The sequence below is a fragment of the Lissotriton vulgaris genome, chromosome 5 (genome assembly GCF_964263255.1).
Source record: "Lissotriton vulgaris chromosome 5, aLisVul1.2, whole genome shotgun sequence".
Lineage (NCBI taxonomy): Eukaryota > Metazoa > Chordata > Amphibia > Caudata > Salamandridae > Lissotriton > Lissotriton vulgaris.
The window spans coordinates 298,366,654-298,392,326 of record NC_141693.1 but is presented as its reverse complement, the minus strand read 5'-3'; the positions used below and the strand labels follow the sequence as shown (position 1 = coordinate 298,392,326).

The following is a 25,673-nucleotide window of genomic DNA, read 5'->3' as shown; positions in this document are numbered from 1 at the left end:
AGGTATAAACTAAAGTATATATAAAGCCATCATTCTATTTAATTCAATAGCACATTCATCTTCATGCTATCTTTCAAAAGAACAAACATAGGAGTTTATATCACCAGCACCATCTCCAGCAACTGTTAATAGAAACAAAAGCCAGTCCCTTTATTAGCTGAAATTTTGAATACCGCACATGCATAGTAATGTAAAGAATCATTAAAAGAATTAAGATACCAAGTATTATTTCAAAGACTGTCATTCCCTATCCCCAGAAATGTCCTTCAGCCATAGCCAAATCCCTCTAGAATCTAGTCTAAATGTTCTTGTTTAGCTACTTAATGCTATTCCTAATTGTGTATTTTTTCATGAATGTTGAGTGAGGTGTTGGGTACATAGGTACAACATTCAGACAACACTATGGTACATACTCCACACTCGAGAGCCAGAACTACATCCAAAGCCATTCTGTTTCTTAAAAAACAGTTAGTTGGACATAAATTCGATCTAATGCTAATCTTAATGCTTCAGTGAATACATTGGACATGTTTTACAAAACCTGGGCAGTTATTTTCTACTTCACAGATTGCCTGCACTGCCCTATACAACAGGAAGAGAATGGAGAAAAAGTGCTTGGTTCCAGAAATGGTGCGGTGGAGCCTTGCCAGCGAGAACCTATTTGGAGTGTACTGGATAGGAGGAACTACATAAGCAGGGTAGCACGTTTCTGCCAAGTCTCTAGGCAACAAGAAAAAGTCTTGTTTGTGACAAAGTACATGCCATATTCCCTAATGAGTTGAAAAGAAGTGTACATGACTCAGTTGCAATTCTGAAGTTAAAAGGGCCACATAATCAGGGATCACATCAAGAACCAAATCATCCTCACATTGACCACCAAAGACACTGCCATTGCAAGTTTCACAGACAGATCCATGTGCAGAGTATGCAATGTGGGTTGGTTGAAGCATGATACGTTCATCGTGAAAGTAAAGGGCCTTGTGTTCAACAGGAATTTTTGTTAGGAAAGGAGGCACACCTCTATGTGATGCCCATCAAAGTCAGGTCAAGGCAAATTGCTTCACCATCCCGAGGCAGGAATTACCAGCAAGCTCACCTCGGAATTACTAAAATGAGAGGCATAAGCTCAGTCTGTATGCCTCCAAGAGGAGCAATAGAGCCTCTCTTAATAGATAAAGTAGTGAAATCTCTAAGGTGCAGCAAACGTTGTGCAGTTCTTTTCCACATAGATGCACCCCATGTGAAGTACCTGACAGAGATCCAGAGGATGAAGCTTGTAGCAAAGATGGAATGCCTGATCCACAGGGCAGCTCTGGACTGAGAACAGAAACTGCAGAGACAATCAATTGCCTGCAATACTCCAAAACCACACACTCATTCAGTTCCATCTCTAGATTAGCAGGTGAAACATTTCAGATTAGGGGTTTGCCCATAATTTTCCCTGATGACTCTGTGTGATGAGCACAGTGGAAATGTTCCTTGACCCCTAAGGATTTACAGAATTGCTAAATAAAGAGTGAGCCTGATCAGTGGAGATGCAGAGGGGTTTTCTGAATTTGGACACTGAGGTCTCTCAACAGTTTCTTAGCTAGTGGAACAGCACCTATGTGAGCTAGAGATAAACCTCAACCCACCCAGAGAACATACATACAATTGAAAGGATATATGAAAACCACATATTTTAATAATGTCCATTTCAAGATGGTAGCAGGAGTGGTCCAGACCTCTCTTCCAATATTATGAGCTTAGCAGGTGACACAGAAGTGCCAATAATTTGTGGAGACAGAGGGAAAGAAAGATGCATACCAATGGGTCACAGCGGCATGAATCATTACAAATCTTTCCGTATGGGTAGCCATGATAAAAACTTGCTTGTTTGGTGGGTAAAACATTTGGAGGTAACCACTTTCTCAATGCAGTCCCTTCACAATCTCTCAGGGTCTCTTTTACAGTTGTTTCGCTTTAGTCTATCGAACCTCTGTAAAGTGTTGACTTTCAACAATTACATGCAAGGTGCACAGAACATATATAGCTACCAATTCTCCAACATCATTTCTAAGACAGAAGCCATCTACCAAACAGAGAAGATCTCTATTGTGTATTGGTGCATCTAGAAGATCTTTAATCAGGAGTTTGGTCACTAAAAGGCACTATGTAGCTCACACTTCTCGTAGGTGGGCACTAGGAAGGCTGGATTCAAAGAGGGATAGCCAATCAGGGTAATGTGAGATTTGGATAATAATAGAATTTCATACCGGGACAGTCTAGCAGTGGAGAGATGCTGTGACATTATAGTAAGTAGGAGAACAGCAACAGAGTAGGGAATGGCATCAATAAAAGTGGATCAACACACAATATTTTCTATAACTTCTACAAAATAGTTTGCCTCTGCAGCAGACTGCAAACAAGGATTGAGCAAAGTGGGTACAGGATCAAGGGCAAAAGAATAGGATGCAATGAGCTTATCTCATCCTTTTTATAATGCACCATATACTTCCAAGTCACATTACAAATGAATACATACTTTTTTATTTAAAACCCTATTTAGCGTCAAGACGAGGTCTTTGCAGAATCTTTAAACACATGGCTGGCATTATTCTTTTGGCAACCCTACTTTATATTCCTTTTCATGAAATGCATTCACACACTACAGCAGTAAATGTAAAATACAAACGTTTGTATATATATATATATATATATATATATATATATATATATATGTGTGTGTATGTTCGGTCTGGAGGCTCAGTGGACTAATGCATCCACTGCAGGTGCCTGTGTTCGACCTCATGGTCACAGTTTTTTTTTGCTACTCTAGCTCCTCCCCTACTGACCCCACCCCCACTCACCCCGCCCCCACCGGTGGGGACCTCGGTCACAAACTCCAATGTAAATTTGGCCCCGAGAGAAAGTTTGGGAAGACCCATGCCTTAAGGGAAGAAGGGTCGGCATCTCTAGAAGGTGGTTTATGCTGATGGACCCGATTGTTTTGATTTCTCTCTTGTCCAATGAATTGCAGTGCATCGTCTTGGACTCTCCAGGGGATAGCAGGACAACTGTCCCAGTCTATCTGGGGTTTCTTAGGGGTCAAATTGAAACACCGTCAGCAGTGGGAAGGCTGAGTTGTAGAATTTGCCTCTTGTTCAGTGGGCTGTATGCTGACCTTTGGTGTCTAATTGTAGAGTGATGTATCTCTGTGCTCTCTATGCCCGCCTGTGCATTGTTTCCTTGTGATCCGGCCACCTGCAGTATGGGCAGTACTGCCCTGCTTGCACACAAGGATGGAGATGCCCACACATCCCTCACCGGCAAGGGGAGGCCCTAAAAATTCTAAAATGACACGGTACTGAGGGACCTCTTGGTTATTTTTTCAAACTGATCTGTGGATGGAGTGAGCTAAATATGTGTTGCTCCACACACTCTCCTACTTGCTTTTGGACGATATCTGGTTAATGCTGTGCTACTAGAGAAGGAGCCTGGGCAGCTGGATCAGTGGCCTCTTTCAGGCACAGATCATCCTTACAGGGTTTGTGTTCGAGTCCTGATGCTCCTTCCAAACTTCCCTTTCTGTGCACTATTCTAAAGTCCACCCACTCTAATTCATGGAGTACACACCTTCAAATATTCTACTAGGGAATCCTCCCTTCCCTCTGCCCAACCAGTCTAACCCGTCCCTTGAACCTGGACAACTTATTGTTAAAGTACACAAATAAATAATCATAGCAGGAGAAAAATAAGCCTGCCTAGACCAATTTTTGAGTGATGCTTTGGTAAAGCTGTCCCACCTCAATCAATCAGTCAATCGGCATTTGTAAAGCGCAACATTGCCATGCTTAGGGGTATCTGAGAGCTGCGTCTACATTGAAGAGTCAGGTCTTGAGTTTCTTTCTGCAGTGCGGGCGCTGTACGTAGCTCGGGGGATGGTCTTTCCAGGTCTTGGCAGCGATGTAGCAGAAAGAGCGGCCACCACTGAGGCTTTGACGGATGTGGGCGGTGTGTGTGTGTGAGGGCGACTGAACAGGAGTGCAGGTGTCTAGAGGAATGGTGGAAGTTCAGTCGGTGATTGTTGAAGGCAGGTCCAAGGTTCTGGAGGGCTTTGTAGGTGTGCCTGAGGATCTTTAACTGGCATCTCTTCTGGATAGGGGGGCAATGGAGGTCTCTCAGGTGGGGGGCGATGTGGGTACATTTGGGGATGTCCAGGATGCGTCTGGCTGCAGCATTCTGTATGGGCTGGAGTCTTCTGAGGAGCTGGGTGGAGATGCCGGCGTAGAGGGCATTGCAGTTGTCCAGGCAACGATGACGAGGGCCTACATGACGTTCTTTCTTGTGTTGGTTGGGATACATCCACTTGAGGGCGTCTTGCTGTATGCCTATGTTGCAGAGTCTGCTGATGAGGGTATTGTGGGAGACAGTGTTGAATGCTGCAGAGGGGTTGAGGAGGATCAGTGGCACAGTGTCTTCATGGTTTAGAAGTGTTCTGATGTCATCTGTTGCGGCAACCAGTACTGTCTTAGTGCTGTGTTTGGCACAGAATCCTGATTGTGACTCGTCCAGTAGGTGGTTTTGTTCCAGCAATTTGGTGAACTGCTGGTTGATGACTTTCTCGAGTACTTTGGCTGGGTAGGGAAGCAGGGAGATCGGACGGTAATTTTTTAGTTTGCTGGGCTCGGTGGAAGCTTTCTTTAGGAGAGGTATGACATCTGTGTGTTTCCATCTGGGAAGGTTGATGTGGAGATGGAGGTGTTGAGAATACTGGTGAGTTGTGTGCTGCTTGAGGTCATTATGAGGTCATAGAGGTTATGGGGCAGGGATCAGAGGGCGCCCCGGAGTGGATGGAAGACATGATGGCTGAGGTGGTCAGGGCGGTGATCGGAAACTAGTAGGTAATGGCTTGGCTGATGATCGCTGGTTGGTAGAGGGGTTGAGGGAGATGGGTTGTAAGTTTAAATTGTTGTAGAGGCGGGTGATATTGCTGTGGAAGTAGACGGAGAGGGTGCTGCAGAGTTTTTGGGAGGAGTGGATGGTGTTACCTATGACTGTTCGGTTGAAAAATTCTTTGACTATTTTAAAGAGTTCCGTTGTGTGGTTGGCTGTGGAGTCGATGCAGGTGGTGATGGCTGCTTGCGTGGCTTGTTTGATGTTCCTGTGACAGTTGGTGGGGGTTGTTTTGTAAGCTGCTCTGTCTGCAGGGTTCTTGGTGGTGTGCCATTGTTTTTCAAGTTGGTGGTGTGAGAAGTTGGCCTGGCATATGCTGTCCACTATTCTAGTGGGCACCTTGCACCAGTCCAAATGACCCCTTATTGATGGTAGGTTAAAGACAACCTTATGGAAAGCTATCCTAGTGGTAGCTGTGGAGAGCAGCCTTCAGGCTAAGTCTTGAAGGAATGTAAAGCAGATTTTTCTACCAGTCTATAATCCAGTGAATGACCAAATGAAAGGAGAAACACACCAGCTATATATATAAAATATATGTATTTATTCTAAACACACTCCTCTAGTCTCTTTATGAGGCTAGAGGCAAAAGTACATCAGTTAAATTTATTTAGCACACAGTAAATTAGCACTGTATACGTTTTGCCCTAGGGGCCTCACAAACCATATACTAAGAAAGTGGTATAAGAACCAGGACTGACATAGATACTAGGCCTAGAGCCTGTAGAACCGCTGGGGCCACCAGTAACCACCCAAGGTAGTGACACAGGGGATCCATGGGGGACGCATGCAGTGTCTAAACCCAGCTGCGCATCACCATTTACTTCTATGGGGAAAGTCGCAGTTGGAAAATTACAAAGGAAGGACACTTAGAAGAGGACTTGGAGCAAATCCCTTAAGAACTAGGCAGTTCTAGAGTCAACACCCACGGGAGCACCGGAGTACTCGTGTTACCTCATCCAGGGAAGCCGGGTGCATAGGTGTCTTTTCGTGTCGGGTTTCGTCGTCGTTTTCTATGGCGAGCTGCTGAAAAGTGCTGCAGGAGACAAGTGGAAAGTGTCCAGATGGATCCAAGCCTGGATCGGAGTCGAGAAGAACCTGAAAGCAGAGTGGACAGAGTCTGGGTCACTAGCCAGTGACCAGGAAGGCGAAGAGTAGATGCCAACCGATGTCGGGTGCTTGCAGGTGAAGAAGGTGAACCTTGACTCTTCAGCCACGAAGACCAGGAGGTGTCGACAACAACCAGGTGCTGGATTCGGGCTGTCCCACAATGGATGTCAAGTGCTGCGGTGTTGGATTCCGGATGGGACCCAACAAGCCTTGGCAACAGCAACCCACGCAGAAAGCAGAGATTGGCTTTGGTGCAGACCAGCAAGGTCTGAGGGACTCACTCTTTGGAGGGAAGTCAGGGCACGTCTGGAGCAACTAGGGAAGCCCAAGAAACAGAAGAGTTACCTTCATGGGGACCCACCAGTCAATGGACCAGTGGACCAGGGAACGCAAAGGGGCCTTGAGCAGAATGGCTAGAAGCGTGTCCACGGAACACTTGTGGAGTGTATGCACTAGCAAATGTGCACGGTGTCCAGGAGTTCCGGTCCCACGTCTCTCATGATGACTGCGGGTCTCAGCTGTGCTGGGATCTCGTGTCGGCCTCGGAGATGTCTGGAAGTCCGTGTCCTGTGTCGCAAATCCATCGGGATCCGGCTGGAGCTTTGAAAATGCAGACTGGCAAGATGCTTCTTTGGTGCCTGTTTGAACAGGGGAGTCACTCCTTGACCCCAAGTGAGATCCTTCCGAAATAGAATGTCGAAGTTCCAGGATATATGTTGCAGAGTTTCGTTCAGGTGTAATCTAAAGTCCTAAGGACTGAGTTCCTATACTTATTATTATTATTATTATTATTATTATTATTGCATTTATTGAGCGCACAGCTACCCGGAGGTTTCCCGGCGCTTGCCTTGGGAACCCGTCCTGGCTTTTCCCTGTGAGATAGCCCCTACAGGGCATCCCCAAGGTGAAAGCCAGGCATCCCGCCGCAGGGGGCCGTTGTGGAGATTAAGCAAGCTTAATGCCCAGAGTTGCAGAGTGAGAACCCATGATTAGAGCAGGCACCGAAGCGAGAATTATCGAGTCCGTGGACATTTGAGCTCAAGACCCTGTCGCGTCGGGAATTGAACCCTGGTCCCGGGTCTGACCTCAGCTTCCGGGTCTGCCTGCTCTACACCGTGAGCCACACTTCTCCACTTATACTAAGTTTAGGGGTTGGACTTACTCTAGGGACCCACCTATGGGTGGACCCAGGGACCCAGGGGCCCAGAGAGGGGGTGGTTGCACCCCTTTCCCTTTGTCCTGTTTCGCGCCAGAGCAGGGGCAGCGCGCTCCTGCAACCGGTTTGAACTGGGGTATGCACAGGGACACCAAGTGTGCCCCCCCAGCACTGTCTGAAAAGCATTCACTGAATGCACCCGCCCAGCCCCAATACACTAAAGCCTGTCTGGGAAGGTGGTTACACCTCCCTGTGATAGGAAGCCTATTGTCCAGGCCTCCCCTGCCACAGTTTTGTCCAGCAGCAGGAGGACAGATGCGTGTCTGTGGCTGCAGCATCCATTTTGTGATGCTGGGGCTCTTTTAAACTATTACTGGTCAGGTAAGTGTGTACATGTCTTCTCCAGCTAGAAGGGTGGAATTCTACCCCCGCCTCCAGGACTAGCGGGGAGGGTAGGATACCAAATATGACATGTTTCGATGCAGCCATTCCAAAGTTAGCATTTACCGCAAAGTTATAATGCACTTAAGAGTATATGGTCTGGCGGGATTACAGACCAGCTACAGAGAATAGATTCCGAAAGCTGCAGAGGGGTCCTGCTCATGCATGGGCACCCTCTCACACAAAACCAAGCACTCTGCCTTCAGGATTGTTAAGGCCTGTCATAGGAGTGACTTATAGGTATATCTGTGTCTGTATTTAAAGGTCGATATAGGTAGCCTATATCGTAGTAAGGGGTGCATGCACCATCTTACCCAGGCTGCAGTAGCATACCTGTGGTGCCATTTTGGAAGGCTTCCCAGGGGTGGCATAATACATGCTTCAGCCCCTGGTAGGCCTCTGGGGTACCTATGCCCTTGGTACCCAAGCAGTGAACCACAACCGGCCCCGGCAAAGTGCTCGGCAGCCCCCCCCCACTCAGGGGTGGGGTGGGGCGTTGGGGGTGCCGCCGAGCTCTTTCCCGGGCCGGTTTTCGGCCAATTTTGTTACAGGGCCGATTTTGCAAAAACGGCCCTGTAACAAAAACGGCCCCCAGGGGCCGAAAACCGGCCCTCACCCGTGCTGCGCACCGGGGGATTGACCGGTGCCCGCTACGGCCAGTCCGGCCCTGTACCCAAGGTACCATATACTAGGGACTCACAAGGGTAACCCAGTAACCAATCTGTAGTGCACCTAATGTACATGCAATCAATTTAGAGAGGAAGCAGATAGTTGGGGTCCTGGTTAGCAGGGCCCCAGCCAGACTAAAGTCGAAAAACAGTGAGACACCAGCAAAAAGTGGGGGTAACCATAGTAAGCAGATCCTACTCTCCTACAGGTGGCAATTACTCTTGGTGGTCCTGAGCTCTGGGGTGTACCAGCTGGCCTGTTTGGAGGACTTTGCTGGATTTAGTCCTTTTTCATAGGGGCAATGTTGTCGGCGCTGTCATTGATCAGGCGGAGTAGTTCTGGACGGCCTCGTCAAGGTCTTAGATTCAGAAAAGGGGGTGGTGATGAACAGAGTATCTGAATTAAGCAGACCACTCTTACCCAGTCCAAAGATCAGGGCTTGATCCATCACCGTTTTTCAGCTCACTGCACCATCCCAGCTCAGAACTTTGCTATATGCAAATTAGTCTGACCCTGGCCCAGTGCATCATGGGAACAAGGCAGACCAAACTACCAAGCCAATTCTTATACTGGGAAGGAAACAAGCTACCGGGGACCGGTTTCTGGCATTTCAGCCGTCTTCGGCCCGGCTTGCTTGAATCCTGATGGTGCAATGAGCTAGGGACTCACATCTGAGTATACCCTTCCACGCTTATGGTGGACAAAAATGATTCAGAAAAGGGGGTGGTGATGAACAGAGTATCTGAATTAAGCAGACCACTCTTACCCAGTCCAAAGATCAGGGCTTGATCCATCACCGTTTTTCAGCTCACTGCACCATCCCAGCTCAGAACGTGGCTATATGCAAATTAGTCTGACCCTGGCCCAGTGCATCATGGGATCCTACTCTCCTACAGGTGGCAATTACTCTTGGTGGTCCTGAGCTCTGGGGTGTACCAGCTGGCCTGTTTGGAGGACTTTGCTGGATTTAGTCCTTTTTCATAGGGGCAATTTTGTCGGCGCTGTCATTGATCAGGCGGAGTAGTTCTGGACGGCCTCGTCAAGGTCTTAGGTTGGGAGGTGGTGAGGGCCCGTGACCACTGAGTTTCAGTGACCTTGCTTCAGCTGCAGTGGGGGGAAATCTCATGCCTGGTGATGGAGTGCTGGGTCCTAGTGATAATGAAGTGTATGATGGTGCGTTCAGTCCAGGTGAGTTCTGTGGTGTGGCTGAATTAGATTCTGCCGCTGGAGGTGAAAATGGGGTAAAGTATGTGCCCGGCTTTGTTAGTGGGTTCAGTGACCAGTTGGGTCAGGCCGATGTTGTTCAGGTTCTCCAGGAGGGCAATGGAGTTGGCATTCTTGGGGTCATCGATGTGGAAGTTGAGGTAGGATGTAGTGGTGAGAGTTGATAGCCAGGGGGGTGAAGAGGTTGGGGATGGTGTCACAGAATGTTGCTCGGGGTCCCAAGGGTCTGTAGGCAAGATTGCATCTTATTGTGGCTTTTGCATCGGTTTGTAGTAGGAAGTTAAGGTGTTCCATGAGAGGTGTGGGGTTTTTGTTGGTGATGATGCATCTAATGGGTTCCTTGAAGATAATGGCAATGACTCCATCTTGTTTGTTGGCGCGTTCTCGGTGTACCATCTCGTAGCCTTAGGGAGTGGTGGTGGTGATGTCGGGATTTGAGGAGGGGTTGAGCCACGTTTAGGTGTTCAAGGCAACATCCATGGAAAAGGTGATGATGGTGTCCCACATTTCTGCGGCGTATTTGCAGTGAGCAGGTATTAAGCAGGATGCAATGGATCAGTTGCGGGGTGTTCTTGGTCTTGTGTGCAGGAGTGGTGCGGGATCTTTAGTAGGTTATGTCACAGGAGAAGTGGCAGTGTCGGCAGGTGAAGGGTTCTTTGGTGAATGTGGAGAGGAGGAGAGGAAGCTGTTGTTTTTGCATCTAGGGTCCAGGTCTAGGAGTTCCTTGGCGGTGTAACATTGGGTGGCTGTGGGGCTCTGGGTCTTGGCAATGGAAGTTGTCCAACTGGCGGTGAGTTGACGGTGTGTTGGCGGTGTGCCTACGGCATGCGGTGACTGTGTGGCTGTGCGACTCCCTCCATTAGTGGTCCAGGTAGTTGGTCCGAGGTGCCGGGCCGGGACCAGGAACAGGCAACGCAAGGACAGCAGGCCATGCAGAGGCAGGGACAGCTGGCAGCGCAGGAACAGCAGGCAATGCAGGGGCATGGACAGCAGGCAGCGCAGAGGCAGAGACAGCAGGCAGTGCAGGAACAGGATAGCAGCTAACCCAGGAGAAGGGACAGCAGGGAGCGCAGGGACAGCAGGCAGCGCAGGGATAGGGATGGGAGGCAGCTCAGGGACAGCAGGTAGTGCAGGGACAGCAGGCAACGGAGGAATAACAGGCAGTGCGGGGACAGCAGGCATCACAGGGACACAGTACCTTAAGCTGAGGGTCAAGCAAAAGAGATGTGGCCCATTCCAGCCTCCTCCAGTCTCTGAGGGGCACAGATGGGCCCTCTCTTGGCCCGGGCATTGCTTGGGCACATCCCGCAAAGCGGGAGCGGTGGGGATCTTTATTGGTGGCTGGAACCATGAAAATCTGCTCAACCAGCTAGCTCTGCCTTCGGGGCTGCTGGGAAATCAATCAATCAATCATGGTTTTGTTAAGCGCAGCTACTCACCCGATAGGGCCTCAAGGCGCTGGGGGTTGGGGGCAGGTCCCGGATGTTCATGGCGATCAATCGAAGAGCCAGGTCTTGAGGTCCTTTGAGAACTTGGAGAGTGTTGGCGTCTTTCTGAGGTGGAGTGGGAGGGTGTTCCATGCCTTGGCCGCTAGGTAGGGGAAGGAGCAACCTCCTTTTCTGGTCTTCTTAATTTGAGGCACCTTTTCCAGGGATAGCTGGCTGAGGAACCTTGAGGTACTCCGCAGGTGTTCGGTGTGGGATCCGAGAGGAGGGGTGGGAGTCTGACTCACTGTGTTCTGCCAGAGAGGAATGAGGAGATCCAGTTGAGGGTTTTTTTCTAAATCCCTGCGTTATGGAGTCTGCTGTGGGTTAGGGTGCGGTGAGAGACTGTGTAGAAGGCTGCGGAGAGGTCCAGAAGGATGAGGGCCACAGTCTCTCCTCTGTCGAGGAAGGGGCGGATGTTGTCTATTGCAATGAGGAGGGCGGTTTCGGTGCTGTGGTTTTTCCTAAAGCTGTATTGGGAGGTCGGTAGAGGTCCACCAAGGGTTTCTTCAGGAGAGAGTTGATCTTGGCGTGTTTCCAGTTGTCGGAGAAGGAGGTGGTCTCAAAGGAGCGGTTGATAATTCGGCGAAGCTCGGGCGATGATGTCGGTGGGTCTGTGGTAGATGTGATGGGGCAGGGGTCCATGGGGGCCCTGGAGTAGATTGACTTAATGCTCTTCAGGGTGTCCTCTGTGGTGAGAACAGCCCAGCTGTCAAGTGTAGGCTGCGTAGTGATAACAGTGGGAGGTGTAGGCTACGCGTGTAGGTTGTCATCGTCAAAGTTGTCATAGATATTCTTAATTTTGTGGCGGAAGAAGGAGCTAAGTTTGATGCAGAGGTCCTGGGATGGGGGATGTCTGTAGTCTCACTGTTGGACTGGGTGAATTTTTTGATAATGCAGAATTTTTCCTTACTTCTATGTGCGTGGGTGGAGATTCTGTGGGGGAAATTGAGTCCTGGTCTCGTCCGGTGGTGAGAGGAAGTACGAGGCACTCTCTATCCTCTCAGCATAGTGATGCAGGTGGCAGAAACAGGAGGGGAGACACCTCCTGGAGGAAGGGGCATAGAGCGGCTTTTTGATGAATGAGCCACACTCCTCCCATTTTCCCTAAGGAAATTTCTCCCTTAATTTATACATATTCATATCCTTCGAGAACAACATATTTGAACTTAACATTAACTCAAATTTCTTCAACCATCAAATATACTGCATAGATAGGATGTTGTGTAAAACTATCAATTTTCTCACCATAATGTAATATCGCCTATTCAAGAATCTTATCCTTCTTGTTACGGAAACTGGTACATAAGGAAAAGAGAGTAGTAAGAATGAGGGGGATGTTTGAGGATATGTCCTATCCTGTCTGATCTCAACACCTCATACTATCCTCACATGTATCTAAACTTAACAATGCATGTTTATGCCAGGAGTGGAGAAAGGGGAGGGGAATAAGGGCTGGGCCAATGGCAAGCACCTACTCAATTTATTGCAGTTTTTTGTACAGTGCTGTATGTGGTTCTTGAGCATAGGTGGGCGAGCGGCCTAAAGTTTGAGCCAGGCTCGAGCCAGGGAGAGGATGTGGCCTAACGGGCTAGGGCAGTCAATCTCAAATCTGGGGAACCGGGTTCGAGTCTCTGCAATGACGCTCAGCATTCTGTGGTTCTGGGCAAATCACTTAATCTCCCCCCTGCCTAACAAAAATGAATGTGTCCTTGTGTTACGTAACTGGTGTTAACGTAAAGTGTCGAGTTTGCGCTGGATAAAACTCTGGGGGGAAAATGATGCTTGGATGTGGCTCAGCTCGACGTCATCATAGGCCATCGAGCCCAAAAAGTGCTGAGCTGTTAAGTGGCTTCTGCCTGACATCTGCGCTCTAACCTAACATGCTAAGAATTACTGAAAAAAAGCATTATCTTTTTATGTAAATCAGGAGAGAGAGAGCGATATATCCACCCAGTTGCTGAGTGGAACAATGTGAAACCAGAAAACTTGGGATTCGTCCCGGCTTCCCCACTTGACTTGTGTGATCCTAACCAAATATTTTATTTCAGCATGCATCTTTAGTTGTCATTATTGGATTTGAGGGCACTTTGAAATACATATGCTCATGGTGTGCTATTCAAACACCTCTCACCATGGTGTCTAATTTAAATAGACTATAATGTTGCTCATTTGTAAGAATCTAGGCCGCATATAGAGTGCACATGACAGCTAACTTGCCTCTTATTTAACTAATGGCATTGACGTCATGCCTGGGGTATGGATATTTTTAAGCTAATTTTTAAAAACTGTCACTTTTAATAAATGCCTTTCAATGCAGTGAGATAATCTAATGTACAAAGTTGAAACACTCACGCACATTAAAGGAGTCCGCTTTTTCGAATTGCCAAGTGTCTTCACTTGATCTACATGCCAAAAACGTAAGGGCTTCACCCGGCTCTGGTTCGGCTCCCTCTCTTTATGTGTTGGCTAGCCCGTATCTATTCTTGACTTACTTCAATGCGCTTCTAACAATAACAAAGTCTGAACGTGGAGAATTTGGGGTCCAGTCGGTAACTCCTGGTCTAGCTCTATGATATGGGGTGACTAGCAGTCACATAATACGATTTTTCTGTGGCCAGGGGGCGGTAGGAGTGGCACCATTCTCGAATAAGGCGCCCCCATTCTCCGGGCAATCTTTCTGCGCCTGGTAATAGAGCACACATGTCCTCGTTAGAATCAATCGTAAAACCGGTACAGAGATGTCACGTACGGGAGAGGGGGGCGGGGGGGGGGGGGGGGGGTTGATAAGCGCGAACGCTCACTGACAGAATCACACACGTACACACATAGACTAACACACCTATACACAGATCACGCAACTGCTCACCCTTTCCCGCCCATACATGGACATATATACAATATAAAACCAATAACATACATGTCGTCATGATTGCAAACACATTTACAAAGATATAAAGACAGGTTCCGGATATGCACATACTTGTACACATAAATGCATGCACACTGACGAGCACACGTACCACGCACTTATAAGCTCCCACGCATGCTCGTCATACAAGTTCCCGCGCGCACTGAGTGACAAACCCAAACACACCTAGACATGCTGGGCTGGGTAATCACCAGCCTCGGGTCACGAGCCCCGCTCAGCTGTGTCTGTGAAGCGCCCGTCCGCCGGTTAGGACTGGGTTAACCCGTGTGCCTCCTCGCCATTGGCGGGCAGGAGGAGCCGCGCGCTGAATGCGCTGGAGAGCCGCGCGGGGCTGATGCAGACACCGCCTGCTCCAGGTGGGCACCTCGGGAGATGCGCCTACTGTGGGGAGACTGCTGGAGAGGCGGGCTGCTCGCTGATGCCATCTGGCATGGATGAACAGCCTCCGGCCGGTGCCAGCCAAGGTGCGCGAGCGCACGGAGGAGAAGCCGGTCAGCGAGGGATGCATTGCTCCAGACGGACCGACGATGACCTTGGTGTGCAGATGTACCGGAGTCTGGAGAGGACCCGCTGACCCTCAGCTCAGAGCCCCCGGCTGGGCACCGTAGAGCTGCAGTGCAGTCTGCTGCCCGCTGAACTGTATGCCAGGCACGCCTGACTCTGCCCCAGCCCAAGCATGCTCGCCTTCTTCCTGGGGACGCTGCAGTCCCTGCTCTGGATCTGTCACTGTGATTGGAGACCTCTGCCTGTGCTGGGGAGGCGGAAGGGCATTGGGGACCCGCAGGGGAGTGTGCCCAAGAGCACTGGTCTCGGGACCTGGGAGCTGTCCACCTGGGGTTTTAGTGAGCCCAGGAAGACCGAGTATCTGAAGGTGCCTCAGCTGCCCCAGAGGAACCCCAGAGGCATCATCGCCAGGAACCTGTCGCGACATGCCTTCAAGGAGTCCCTCATGCCCAAAGACCCTCTCTGCCCATACAAGGTCCTGGGTGAGGACCACTCAAGCCCTCGCATCTGCTTCCGCACTCTGGACCGTAGCTTCCATTGCAACCAAAGAACCTGCAAACTCCACAGCTCCGGAGGGTCCTTGTTGGCCAACGTCTTGAGGAACAGCAGCGTGCTCCTGCAGTGGGACGCCCAGGAACCCCAGGACCTCAGGGGCTTTGCCCTCAACTGCTCGTGGAACGGCACCTACACGCGCTTCCAGTGTGACTCCGTCCAGTTGGGAGCCAGCTGCCGTGACTACCTCCTTACTGAAGTCCACGACAACGTGAAGTACAGAGTCTGCCTACATACCCTCTACAGGAACCAGAGCACGCCGGCCGAGTGCGTGGACTTCACGGTGGATCCGGCGGGCATGCAGGACATTGTGGTGGCCATGACGGCCGTGGGGGGATCGATCTGTGTCATGCTGGTCATCATCTGCTTGTTGGTTGCTTACATCACTGAAAACCTCATGCATCCCGCCTTCACTAGGGCCCCATCCAAAAGGGGGACATGAGGTAGGCCGGTGTGGGTCTCCCTCCGCCTTGTTGGCCCTGCTGTGGTGCAGGTGGTGTTGACTGCTGTGACACAGGTGATGTAGGTTGCTGCATTGGTAGTGTTGGTAAGGGCTGCTGCATTGGTAGTGAGGGGTGGTCTGTTGTCTCTAGCACTGTGTAGGAGGTCGCAGGTGGTAGGAGCCAGCGTTTTAAACATTGTGTGGGCTGTGACTAATACATGTAAATCAGGTTATTCTGGGATATTTATATCACAGTCTATATTACTATCTTCCAACTCCCTTCATCCAACCCACTGCCTTGAATGACAGAAGGGACCACCCCGCAGTTTGTCTGATGGAGGCATGGATGCTCGTTTCTCTAGCTCTTGGCCAGTAATTGTCCATAAACTTGAGGTTTGGAGTCAGATGCTCTCCAGTGTACTTTCAGTCCGGTTTGACTCAATATCTTGGAAAAGTCAGATAGGACCAGACCCAAAACATGGCCAATCCTGGACATACAGGGTCTTAGCAACAGCATTGTTATCTTAAAATATCAGAGCACAAACTTTTAAGGGTATTTCATGTGCCCTGTTCACACCATTCCTGCCTCAGACACCGTTTCAAGCGAGGATGACAGAGCAAACATTCTACTAACAACATTTAAAAAATCCTATTTTAGCTTGAAACCCACTGTGTTACCATGCGTGCAACAACAATGACTAAAAAAAGCCTTAGAATTGTATTGTTTTCTCTGTATGTGTCTAGAAGACGTCCTTGGAGCTATTTAAGTGTTGCTATCTCATTTTGCCTTATATAAATATATAGTCTTATGCTCGTGTCACTTTTATTCCTCGTCAATAAAAAAAGACAGGGGACAGAAATAAAACCAGCTGCTGCAAGGTGCTGCTTTGAAACATGGCCGTCAGCCGTACCCTCCACGCCAATCTGTTTTGCATAATTATGGATACTGAGCCACATTCATTTTTCAGGCGCGTGGGTGGGTCCCCCTGCACACCCATAATAACTCTGTTCGGCAAGAGTAACCTTTAAGTACTCAAAGTTCCTGCAGTATGGCGGTGTCATAGCCAACTGAGAACAAGCCTATAGGGGAAATGGGGAATTTTGGAAAGACTGGTACCGTTGGTGGGTCAGTAGGGTGGGCTGAGAAAGAGTCAGTCAATTTTCCAGACTTCTTGACGAGACCCCGACTCTTCCCCCACACCCACCGGAGCTGTGAACATTAATATGAATTCTGGAGGTTTTATGGCAGATTATCGAGACACAAAGTAGCCCGCAACAATGTCGACTCCAAGATGTCGATTTTCAGTACCCCTTCAAGGTCTGTAGAAATAGGTCATTCATTTAGATTTACTGTTCTTAACACCACTTCTTACCTTGACAATATATATCTAACATTATGCCTACATGCAGATGCAGTGCTAGGTTATATGGCTCGGGGTCGATATTAAAACCTCGACATTGTGTGAAAGCTCCGTTAAGGATGTCCAGGAGAAGGAGCTGTTACCCCCTAGTTAGCTGTTTGCCCCCCATGGCACTGCACTTCCTCCCCCTGGTCTCATGGTCCAGGGAGGAGATGGCTGGAACAAAAAGTAAGCTGGGGTCTGAGCGCCCTGCTTCCTCCTGCTGGTCCAGCCCCCATGCTGCTCTTTAGCAAATACTAGGCTATTTATGGAAGCAAGGTAGAACAAGGGGCCAACCTTGGGACCCTACCAAGGTGTCCAAATGTGCGTGACATCACACCTGTCATTTTGGTCAAGGACATCCATGCTTTTGAAGGCACTCGTGGAAATTCTCTATTTCACTATAGGTCAGTGTGTCTAAGATAACACGCCTTCGCACTGCTGGCGCTGCCAGGGGGAGGGGTGCGGCGCTAAAGAGAATTTCATCCCAGAGTGACTCATTGAGCTGAAGCTGTCTGCCCTCTGTGAACCGAGTGACATTAAGCCCCCAACCGCTGCCTATATTGTCTGATCACCGCTACCGACAAAAATAGTTATCCAGTTTGTTTTGAAGCATATCGGGTTGAGCGTGTTATCAAATGAAAAGTGGCTGTCCATAAAATGTAGCACCTGGGGGACCTGCTGATGGTTTAGAGTGCTGAAAGCATGGCTGACTGTTTTACATGTCTCAGAAATGTGTATGTTGACAGATACGCAAAAATCCACATTTATATCACAGGTAAAATATGGTCTTGTAAACAACATGAACACTTGTTTTTAAAAGGAAAAATAAAATATATAGCAAACCGAACAACTTTTCTCAGTGACTTCTGTTGTGGGGTCTTCAAAACCTAAAGTGCTGCCTCTGACGTCTGAATGATGTTTATTGTGAGGTCGTCAAAAACTGTTGTGTTGTCACAAAACCAGCTCGTGTTGTTATCGAAACCGAATTAAATGCCAATGAAATTCGTTGTGATGTCACTGATAACTGTGGAGACGACATTGATGTTTCTTACGATGTCCTTGAAAACTGCTGTGAGGTCATTGACACTTTTGGGAATGTCACCAAAACCTTCTGTGATGTCATAGTAAGCCCAGCCATTAGAAATTGTAACGGTCTGAAGTAATTTACATGATAAATGTCTATGCTATTTACCTTTATTTTGAACTTTCATGTTATGACCTTTGGCCCTTTTCCTACTTGTCTAAAGGTCCTTTGTTGAGAGTTTTCTTTACCTTTACCTTTAATTTAGAAATTAGGCCCGAGTACATCACATTGCCTTAATTTAGAATGTTACTAAGGATCTGGAGTTTATCTGATGATTCATCTACGAAAGCAGGGGAATTATTCAGATCCCGGATACGTGAAGATTAACCCCTATGAGCATTGCACTTACCTGAGGACTTTGGACTTTCTGCCTTGGGAGATGTGGTGTGCCATTGATTGAACTAGTCCCATGAGTGGGATCACTGTGTTGCCATCACTGTTGGCAAGTGCAATGTTCTCAGAGTTCTCTCTCATTCAATGGGAGATGTGTTTCAGGCACTTGCTGATGTTACCCATGTTCCTGCCTCCCTTTTCAGGCGCAAATCGATTTGAGAATAATCTGCATACCAGGGTTAGATTGTAGATTAAAATTAGCGCTGTCAAAGATGTGCACACTAAGGGAAACAACCTTTACAACGCAACTTTTATAACGCACTACCATTACAACGAAACTTTTACAACGCAACATCCATTACAATGCATGCATTTACAACGCAACCATTACAACGCATGACACTGTAACGCACACCACTACAACGCATGCCATTACAACGCAGTCATTACAACGCATACCATTACAACGCATAGCATTACAACACATAGTACCCTTACACTATCCAACACTTACCCTACTGTTGCACCCCCTGGAGTTAGAATAGTAATTTTTACCCCTACACTATCCAACACTTACCCTACTGTTGTACCCCCTGGAGTTAGAATAGTAATTTTAACCCCTACACTATCCAATACTTACCTTACATGCAATGTAATGTTATGCGTTGTAATGGTATGGTTTGTAAATGTAGTATGCGTTGTAGTGGAATGCGTTGTAAAGGTAGTTTCAAAGAATTCGTTGTAATGGCATGCGTTGTAATGGATGCTGCGGTGTAAAAAATGCGTTGTAAAGGTAGGCGTTGTAAAAGTATGCGTTGTAACGTCATACATCCACACACTAACCCTGCACTCCAACAAGTGGTGATTAGAATGGGACCTTGGGGAATGTCTGGATCAAGGTCAGGCCTGTGTGGGAGAAAAAACATCCCCAAAACTTGGATACCCCGAAATTTACCCCATTCGGTTCACCCAGTGTTTACAGGAGCAGATACTGTGTTAAACCTCAATTTCATGAGGCAAAGTGTCCCCTCATTAAGGCACCTCCCAGAATATCAAAGTAGCCGAGTAAAACAACTGAATAAATAATGGGGTCCACTCAATAATTGAGTTCCAGCTCGATGAAAAGTTAAAGGGTTTTAGTACAAAAATGTAAAATAAGCAGTACAGAGTCAATGTCAGGAAGGCTCTCAGATGCCAAGTTATACAGATTATATAAAATCAGAACATATTTCAAGTCCCAAATGAGCGGCAACACCAGAAACATAAGCAGCATCCCTAGTAGAATAGGAAAGTCCCCTGCCTCACCCTCTTGGAAAGGAAATTAGTACCACTGCATCATAGTGGTGTGTGCATGTATTATTTCTTTAGCAAATCAGAACAAAAGAATAATACACATCATTGCCTTAATACATAAGCACATCACAATTCTTAAAAACACATAATTCAATACCCTCTATTCTAATCTCATCTGGAGATGTTCGTACAAATATGAAATATTTTACGATAAGACTTTCTCTTAGTGAATAGATCCAGTGAAGAAACAAATGAGATAGCTACTTCTTACAATCTTACATCCACATTATAGAAAGTTCATTGTGAGCAAAGCTACACTGCAAAGGAAATAAACTATATAATAAACTATAATATGACCTTGGTTTAACTGTGAACTTTGGATCCTGTGGGCAGAAGATGTACACAGGCGGGGAAGCATGAGAGACTGACAGAAATGGCATTCATTTAGTCTAAAATGGCGTTTTACAGAGAAATGTGGCATAACTAAAACACATTATTAAACACACTTTAACATATCATAGAAATTTTGTTTCAATTGCAATTAAGTTAATTCAGTCTGGATAGGTAAAATCAAGTGTAAAGAGACATATTCATCATCATTATGAATGCAGAAACAATAAACAGAAAAAACTCTACCAGAAATTCCCCACCCGTATTATTTTATAATCACTGAAGCAATAAAACAACTTTATTATTCAGGACTTCTCTCAGTCTCCATCAGTCTCTGCTTCTTTTTGGAGTTCTTATTTGCCTTCTTTAACTTGTTGTAGACACAATCCTCGATTATCTCCATTTCATAATCTTCAGACCAGTTTATCTTTAATGATCTCTTCTCATTTTAAAATACATAATTTTTAATCAGACACGCAGATCATTTTAACAAGAGAAACAGAATAATTGCATAAATCATTATAAATATTACTGGGATTAATATAATACATGACCCCCCCCCCCCCACCCAAACTGTTGATTCATTCATCAACCTTGCTAAAAACCCTCCCTATCTCACTAAACTCACAAACCTATAGCTTCCCATAAGCAATGATCTTCTAAAGATTGAAGTTCACAAGAAACATTTGTCAGGTTTCTGATATAAAAGTTACTAATAGGGCAGTTATCAGGAATACAAGTGCAGTATCTCTTGACCTTTAGTACTTTGCAAACATCGCCTTCCTTTGCAAGAAGAATATCTAATGCTAAGGGGTTCAGCATCATCATTGCTCTAATAAATAGCAATACGTTCTGAAACAATTTGTGTTAGTACCCCAGCCGTACTTAATGCAAGTCTATCCACCAATGTAGATAAATGGCTAATTTTCACATCATTCATTGCCACACCCACAGGAGGAATAATGAACACAACATAGCTCCTTTCACACTCAATCTGTTCCACATAATGAGCCTTGCCGCTTATAAGAGGATTACCATGCACCATACAAATTTCACCTCTCGTCTTGTTCCGTTCACAATCTTGGATGTATGTTTGATAATTTAAATTCTTCTCTTATTGCCTTTTTTATCTTTCCAATCCCACATAATCTTCACTCTCCTCTCATTGTATTCCTTAATAAATTAATGTTCTTCTTCACTCAAGCCATCCACATGCCCCCTTTTAATAGTTTTGTCTCATGCTTAATTTGTGCAATACTTTTTAGAAATGTACAATATTTAATACCATTATTAGATTCTTCATTCTCCAGGATTGGTAAATTCTCCAGTGACACATTGAAATTCGATAAATAAGAAGATTAAAGTTATTTATTAATAAATATGTTATTAAACACTGCAAGATAGCCCACAGGAGTTAGGAAGCTGTGTATATGTAACACCCTGACCTGTAGAAGAGGGGAAGGAAAGTATAAATAAAACAATTTCTAAACTTCATATCAGAATATTCCTGTGCCATTTTAGTATAAATGTTAACTTCAAATCCATTAAAAAAACTTTTCCTATGTATCAGCGTGCTATCTATGTTTCACTCCATTATATACTGTAGTTAATTCAACTCTTGTGGAGACGCATCCCACTGGAGACAGTTACCACAACAACAGGCCAACTAAGGCTATTAATATTATTGATAAAACCATTAAACCAATAATTTTAAAGCATTTGTTGTACTCCATTTTCTATTAAAACTAAAACAAATTAATTGTGAGGCTCAAAAATAAAAAGAAATGGCTTTAAAACAATAATAGATTTCTTCCTTTATTCTTGTTTCTTTCAAAACAATAATCGAAACAAAGCGTCAAAATAATTGTCTTTTTTTCAAATGTTCTTTCAAAACAGGATCTCAGAAATCTTTATTTTTCTCCAATCATTTTAATAGAAAGGTTCACTTTTACTTTATCATTACAGTCTTTTGAATCGTTTCAAAGGGGTTTTTCTTTCTCTTCTGAATCTCTTCAAAATTCACGTTCTAAGGAGTATTGGCAGAGATTTACTGTGCTATAAATCTCTGATTATGATTCGTCTTCTCCCTCTGACACTGTAACTAGTTATACCCCTTCAGGTGATGCATACTTTCTATTTTGTGTTCTCCTTCTTGCTGGTCTTTTATCAACAGGTGATTCACTTTCACTGTTTTCTGAATCCAGCTCAACGTCTTCTGAACTTTCATTGATTTGCTTTATTGCCCATTGTTTCTCTTGTTGATAAAGCTTTCTTTTGCAGGTTCTTTTCAGAGACTTTTTTCCATCCGTTCTCTCTTTTTCACCTGCTTTTCTACTCACTAATGGACGTGCACCCAGATCAATCTCGACTGCACTGTTCACTATGAACTGCTTTATTCCTTTGAGAGTTCTCGTGACTCAAATTTTCTCTGATTTCTTTCATTGTTTGGATCATAGACTACTTCTTCTTGCTGCCACTCATGCCTTTGACATTGCAACTTCTCTTTTCTCTAATCCCTACGTTGAAACTGAATGACCGCACCATTGGTAGAGGTACCAGGATCTCCACCAGACCTTTCCCTTTGACTGGTCTGGACTTTTATGACTTCATTTTCTTCACCAGTATCAACATTTTCACCACTCCTCTTGATCTACGCTGCAAACTTGATCTTGACCGTGAGAATCAGTGGTTGTTTTTACCACTTTTTTATCTGCCACATTCACTCTTTTTGTGTGAGCAGCATGGGTCCACTCCGGGATTCACCGCAATGTTTGTCATCAAAATCATGTGGTAAGGTACCAGCCATCCTTCCTCCAGGCAGGTTTTCACACATGTTTTTTTCAAAGCACTATCCAGTCTCTAGGTTTCAATCTATGGCACATTGTTGCTTCTGCTGACACATTCACCTCATGGAAGACAGATTTCACCATATCACCCAGACGTTTTGTAGTAATCTAGCATAGTGTCATCAGTTATTGAAAATGGCACAGCTGAGGGAGTATAAGCCAACTACATTGCTTTGCCCATAATCACTTCATAGGGTAATAGATAAATCTTCTTTTCTGGAGTACCTCTGATGCTCATCAAAGCAAGAAAAGAGCACCTGACCACTTCAAACCAGTTCTTGAGAGTTTCATTCATCCTCTCACCCACTCCGGAAGATTGAGGATGATAACTAAAATGGAACGTCTGATCAATTTGGGAGGCCTGTGCTAAAGTTACATTTGGCAGATAGGATGCTTCAAGAAATTAAAAAATGGAACATAGTGCATAGGCAGCCTTCAGTGCTCGCTATTGGTCTCTCAAACAAGAACCATCAACAAATAAAGTCAGATCAGCCATTTCCAGAGGAGGTTCTTTAATATATGGTCTTGGTTGAGTAAATAATTCAGTAACCACAATGCAATCATGTTCATTCTCGTCATCTTCATTTTAATCAAGGTCCCTGTCTTCACAGTCTTTATATGGAAAAGCAAGTAGCATTGCTGAATTAAGTGAAATTCATCTCGTAATCAATATGTACTATGCTGCAAGTATGGCTTGCTCATATCTGGTTAATCAACTGTTTGTCATATGCTGTGTTGTGGTGTGAAATAAAAGAATCTCCACTGGGTGTGGGACATATAAAGATGAAGTATGTCTCTTCACTATTCCTTCACTTTGTTCAATAGCCACAAAAACAGCTGCAACTGGTTTCAAACAGCTAGAGAGAATTACAGCTACTGGATGCAACACAACTGAAAGGTAGACTACTAGGCTCATAAACCCACCATGCCTCTGGGTAAGGATTGATAATGTAGACTCGCCTCTCTCATGGCAGTACAAAATGAAGGTCAAATTATAATCAGGCATCCCAAGGGCGGGTGCATTGCATAGACACTCTCAATATTTGGAATGCCTCAGAACACTCTTTGTCAAATGGTACCTGAACTTTTATGTCACTGTGAGTCAACATTAATAAAGGTTTCACATTCAAGGAAACATGTGGAGTCCACTGACAACAGTAGTTGACAATTCCCAGAAACATCCTCACCTCTCTCTGGGTGGTAGGATGATTCATATGTATGGTATTGCAGAAATATGTTCTTTTGACTCTATCCTTGCACCTTTCTCAATGTGATGACCAAGATAAATGACTTCCTTTTTACAATACGGCTCCTTTGTGGAGGAAACCATGTGACCACTATCAGTTAAATGATTCAGCAAAACAACTGTATCAAGTTGACAACCCTCTTTTGTCTTTCTTGTAACCAGCTGGTCATCAATATACTGCACCAAGACTGATTTAGATGGCAACCTCAAATTTTGTAGCTCTTTCTTCAGGATTTTACTCAAGATTGAAGAACTTTCTGGATACCCTTGTGGGATCCTACACCAAACGAGAACTTTATTTTGAAAATGGAATGCAAATAAGAATAGACTCTCCTTGTGCAAAGGAATAGAGAAGAAAGCCTGGCATACGTCAATGACAGAATACCATTCTATATCTGAAGGAATTTGGAACAAAATCACTGCTATTTTCAGTGCCATGGGACAACATGGAATGACAATTTTAATTCATTTTCTCAGGTCCTGCACAGTGTGCCATTTCCTACTCGGTTTCTTTATTCCCATCACGGGAGAGTTGCAAGGACTATTAAACAGTCCTCAAAGGATTTGCTGCTCAATCGTTTTCTCAGTAACAGGTTTCATTACTTCTTCTGCTTCTTTTGAAAGTTTATACAGTTTAATCCTGGGTAAAACTGCATCAGGCTTTACCTTAATTTTAACTGGTTTAGCATTTATTATTAGTCCTATCTCTTTACCAGAGAAATCTCATACCTCTTCTTTGACAGTGGATCTGAAATCCTATGGTAGGTCATATTTGGTTAACAATTGAATCCTTTACTCTTGTGATTTGATTTTAAAGACTGAATCCTCATTTCGTGTTTCAATCACAACACTATCCGGTGAGCAGAACATCACACAATTCATTTTGCAAAGCAAGTCCCTGCCCAGCAAATTTACAGGACTTGAATCATGCAAAATTAATTGATGTTTATTCTCCATTTGTCCTATTTTAACTGGGGCATCAGCTGTAACCTAATTAACAATTTGTTTATTTCTGTGCCTACAATTTAGACTTCACTTTTTTGAGAGGTGCAGGTTTGGGACTTCAACAGAATAAACTGTGGAATGGGTAGTCCCAGTATCGATTAAAAATGAAACAAGGAGGCCATTGACTTGACCATCAATGTATGGGTCACTTGGTCTACCTCTAGGACTGCTGCAAGTAAGCAGTCGTCCACCCCTCTCAGGCACCATCATTGTGAATTATTCCCTGAAGACAACGGATAAGAATCATCACTGAAAATTAGTGCTTTCAGTGGTAACCTAGACTATATGACACTGGGGTTGAAGGCATCATGATGCAAAACAGTTTCTGATCATACATACTTTGCACAGAAGCCGATTATTTGGGACCAATAACCATGTATTTTTCTGCATCCAGGGAACAAACTAATTCTGGATTCTATCTGGATTTTGTCTACATTCCCAATCCCAGTGCCCAATTTTACCACAGAAGTGACAAGCAGTGTTCCTCTCCACCGTTTCAACATTTACATTCCCTCCTGAATTGTTCACCACCCCTTTTCCACCACCTTGCATTTGCATTGACCCATTTCCCATTTTCACAGCTGGCATTTGAGTAATTCCATTAACTCCAGCGTTTCCATATTAAAC

The 25,673-nt window shown here is 45.5% G+C and overlaps 1 protein-coding gene across 1 annotated transcript; it reads left to right on the top strand.

The window, feature by feature from the left end:
- Positions 1 to 14,171: 14,171 nt before the first annotated feature.
- On the top strand, positions 14,172 to 17,675 carry FNDC10 (fibronectin type III domain containing 10). The gene has a single exon (XM_086920049.1). It carries the CDS (start codon positions 14,625 to 14,627, stop codon positions 15,444 to 15,446), a length of 822 nt encoding a protein of 273 aa, XP_086776175.1. The 5' UTR covers positions 14,172 to 14,624; the 3' UTR covers positions 15,447 to 17,675.
- Positions 17,676 to 25,673: the final 7,998 nt, after the last annotated feature.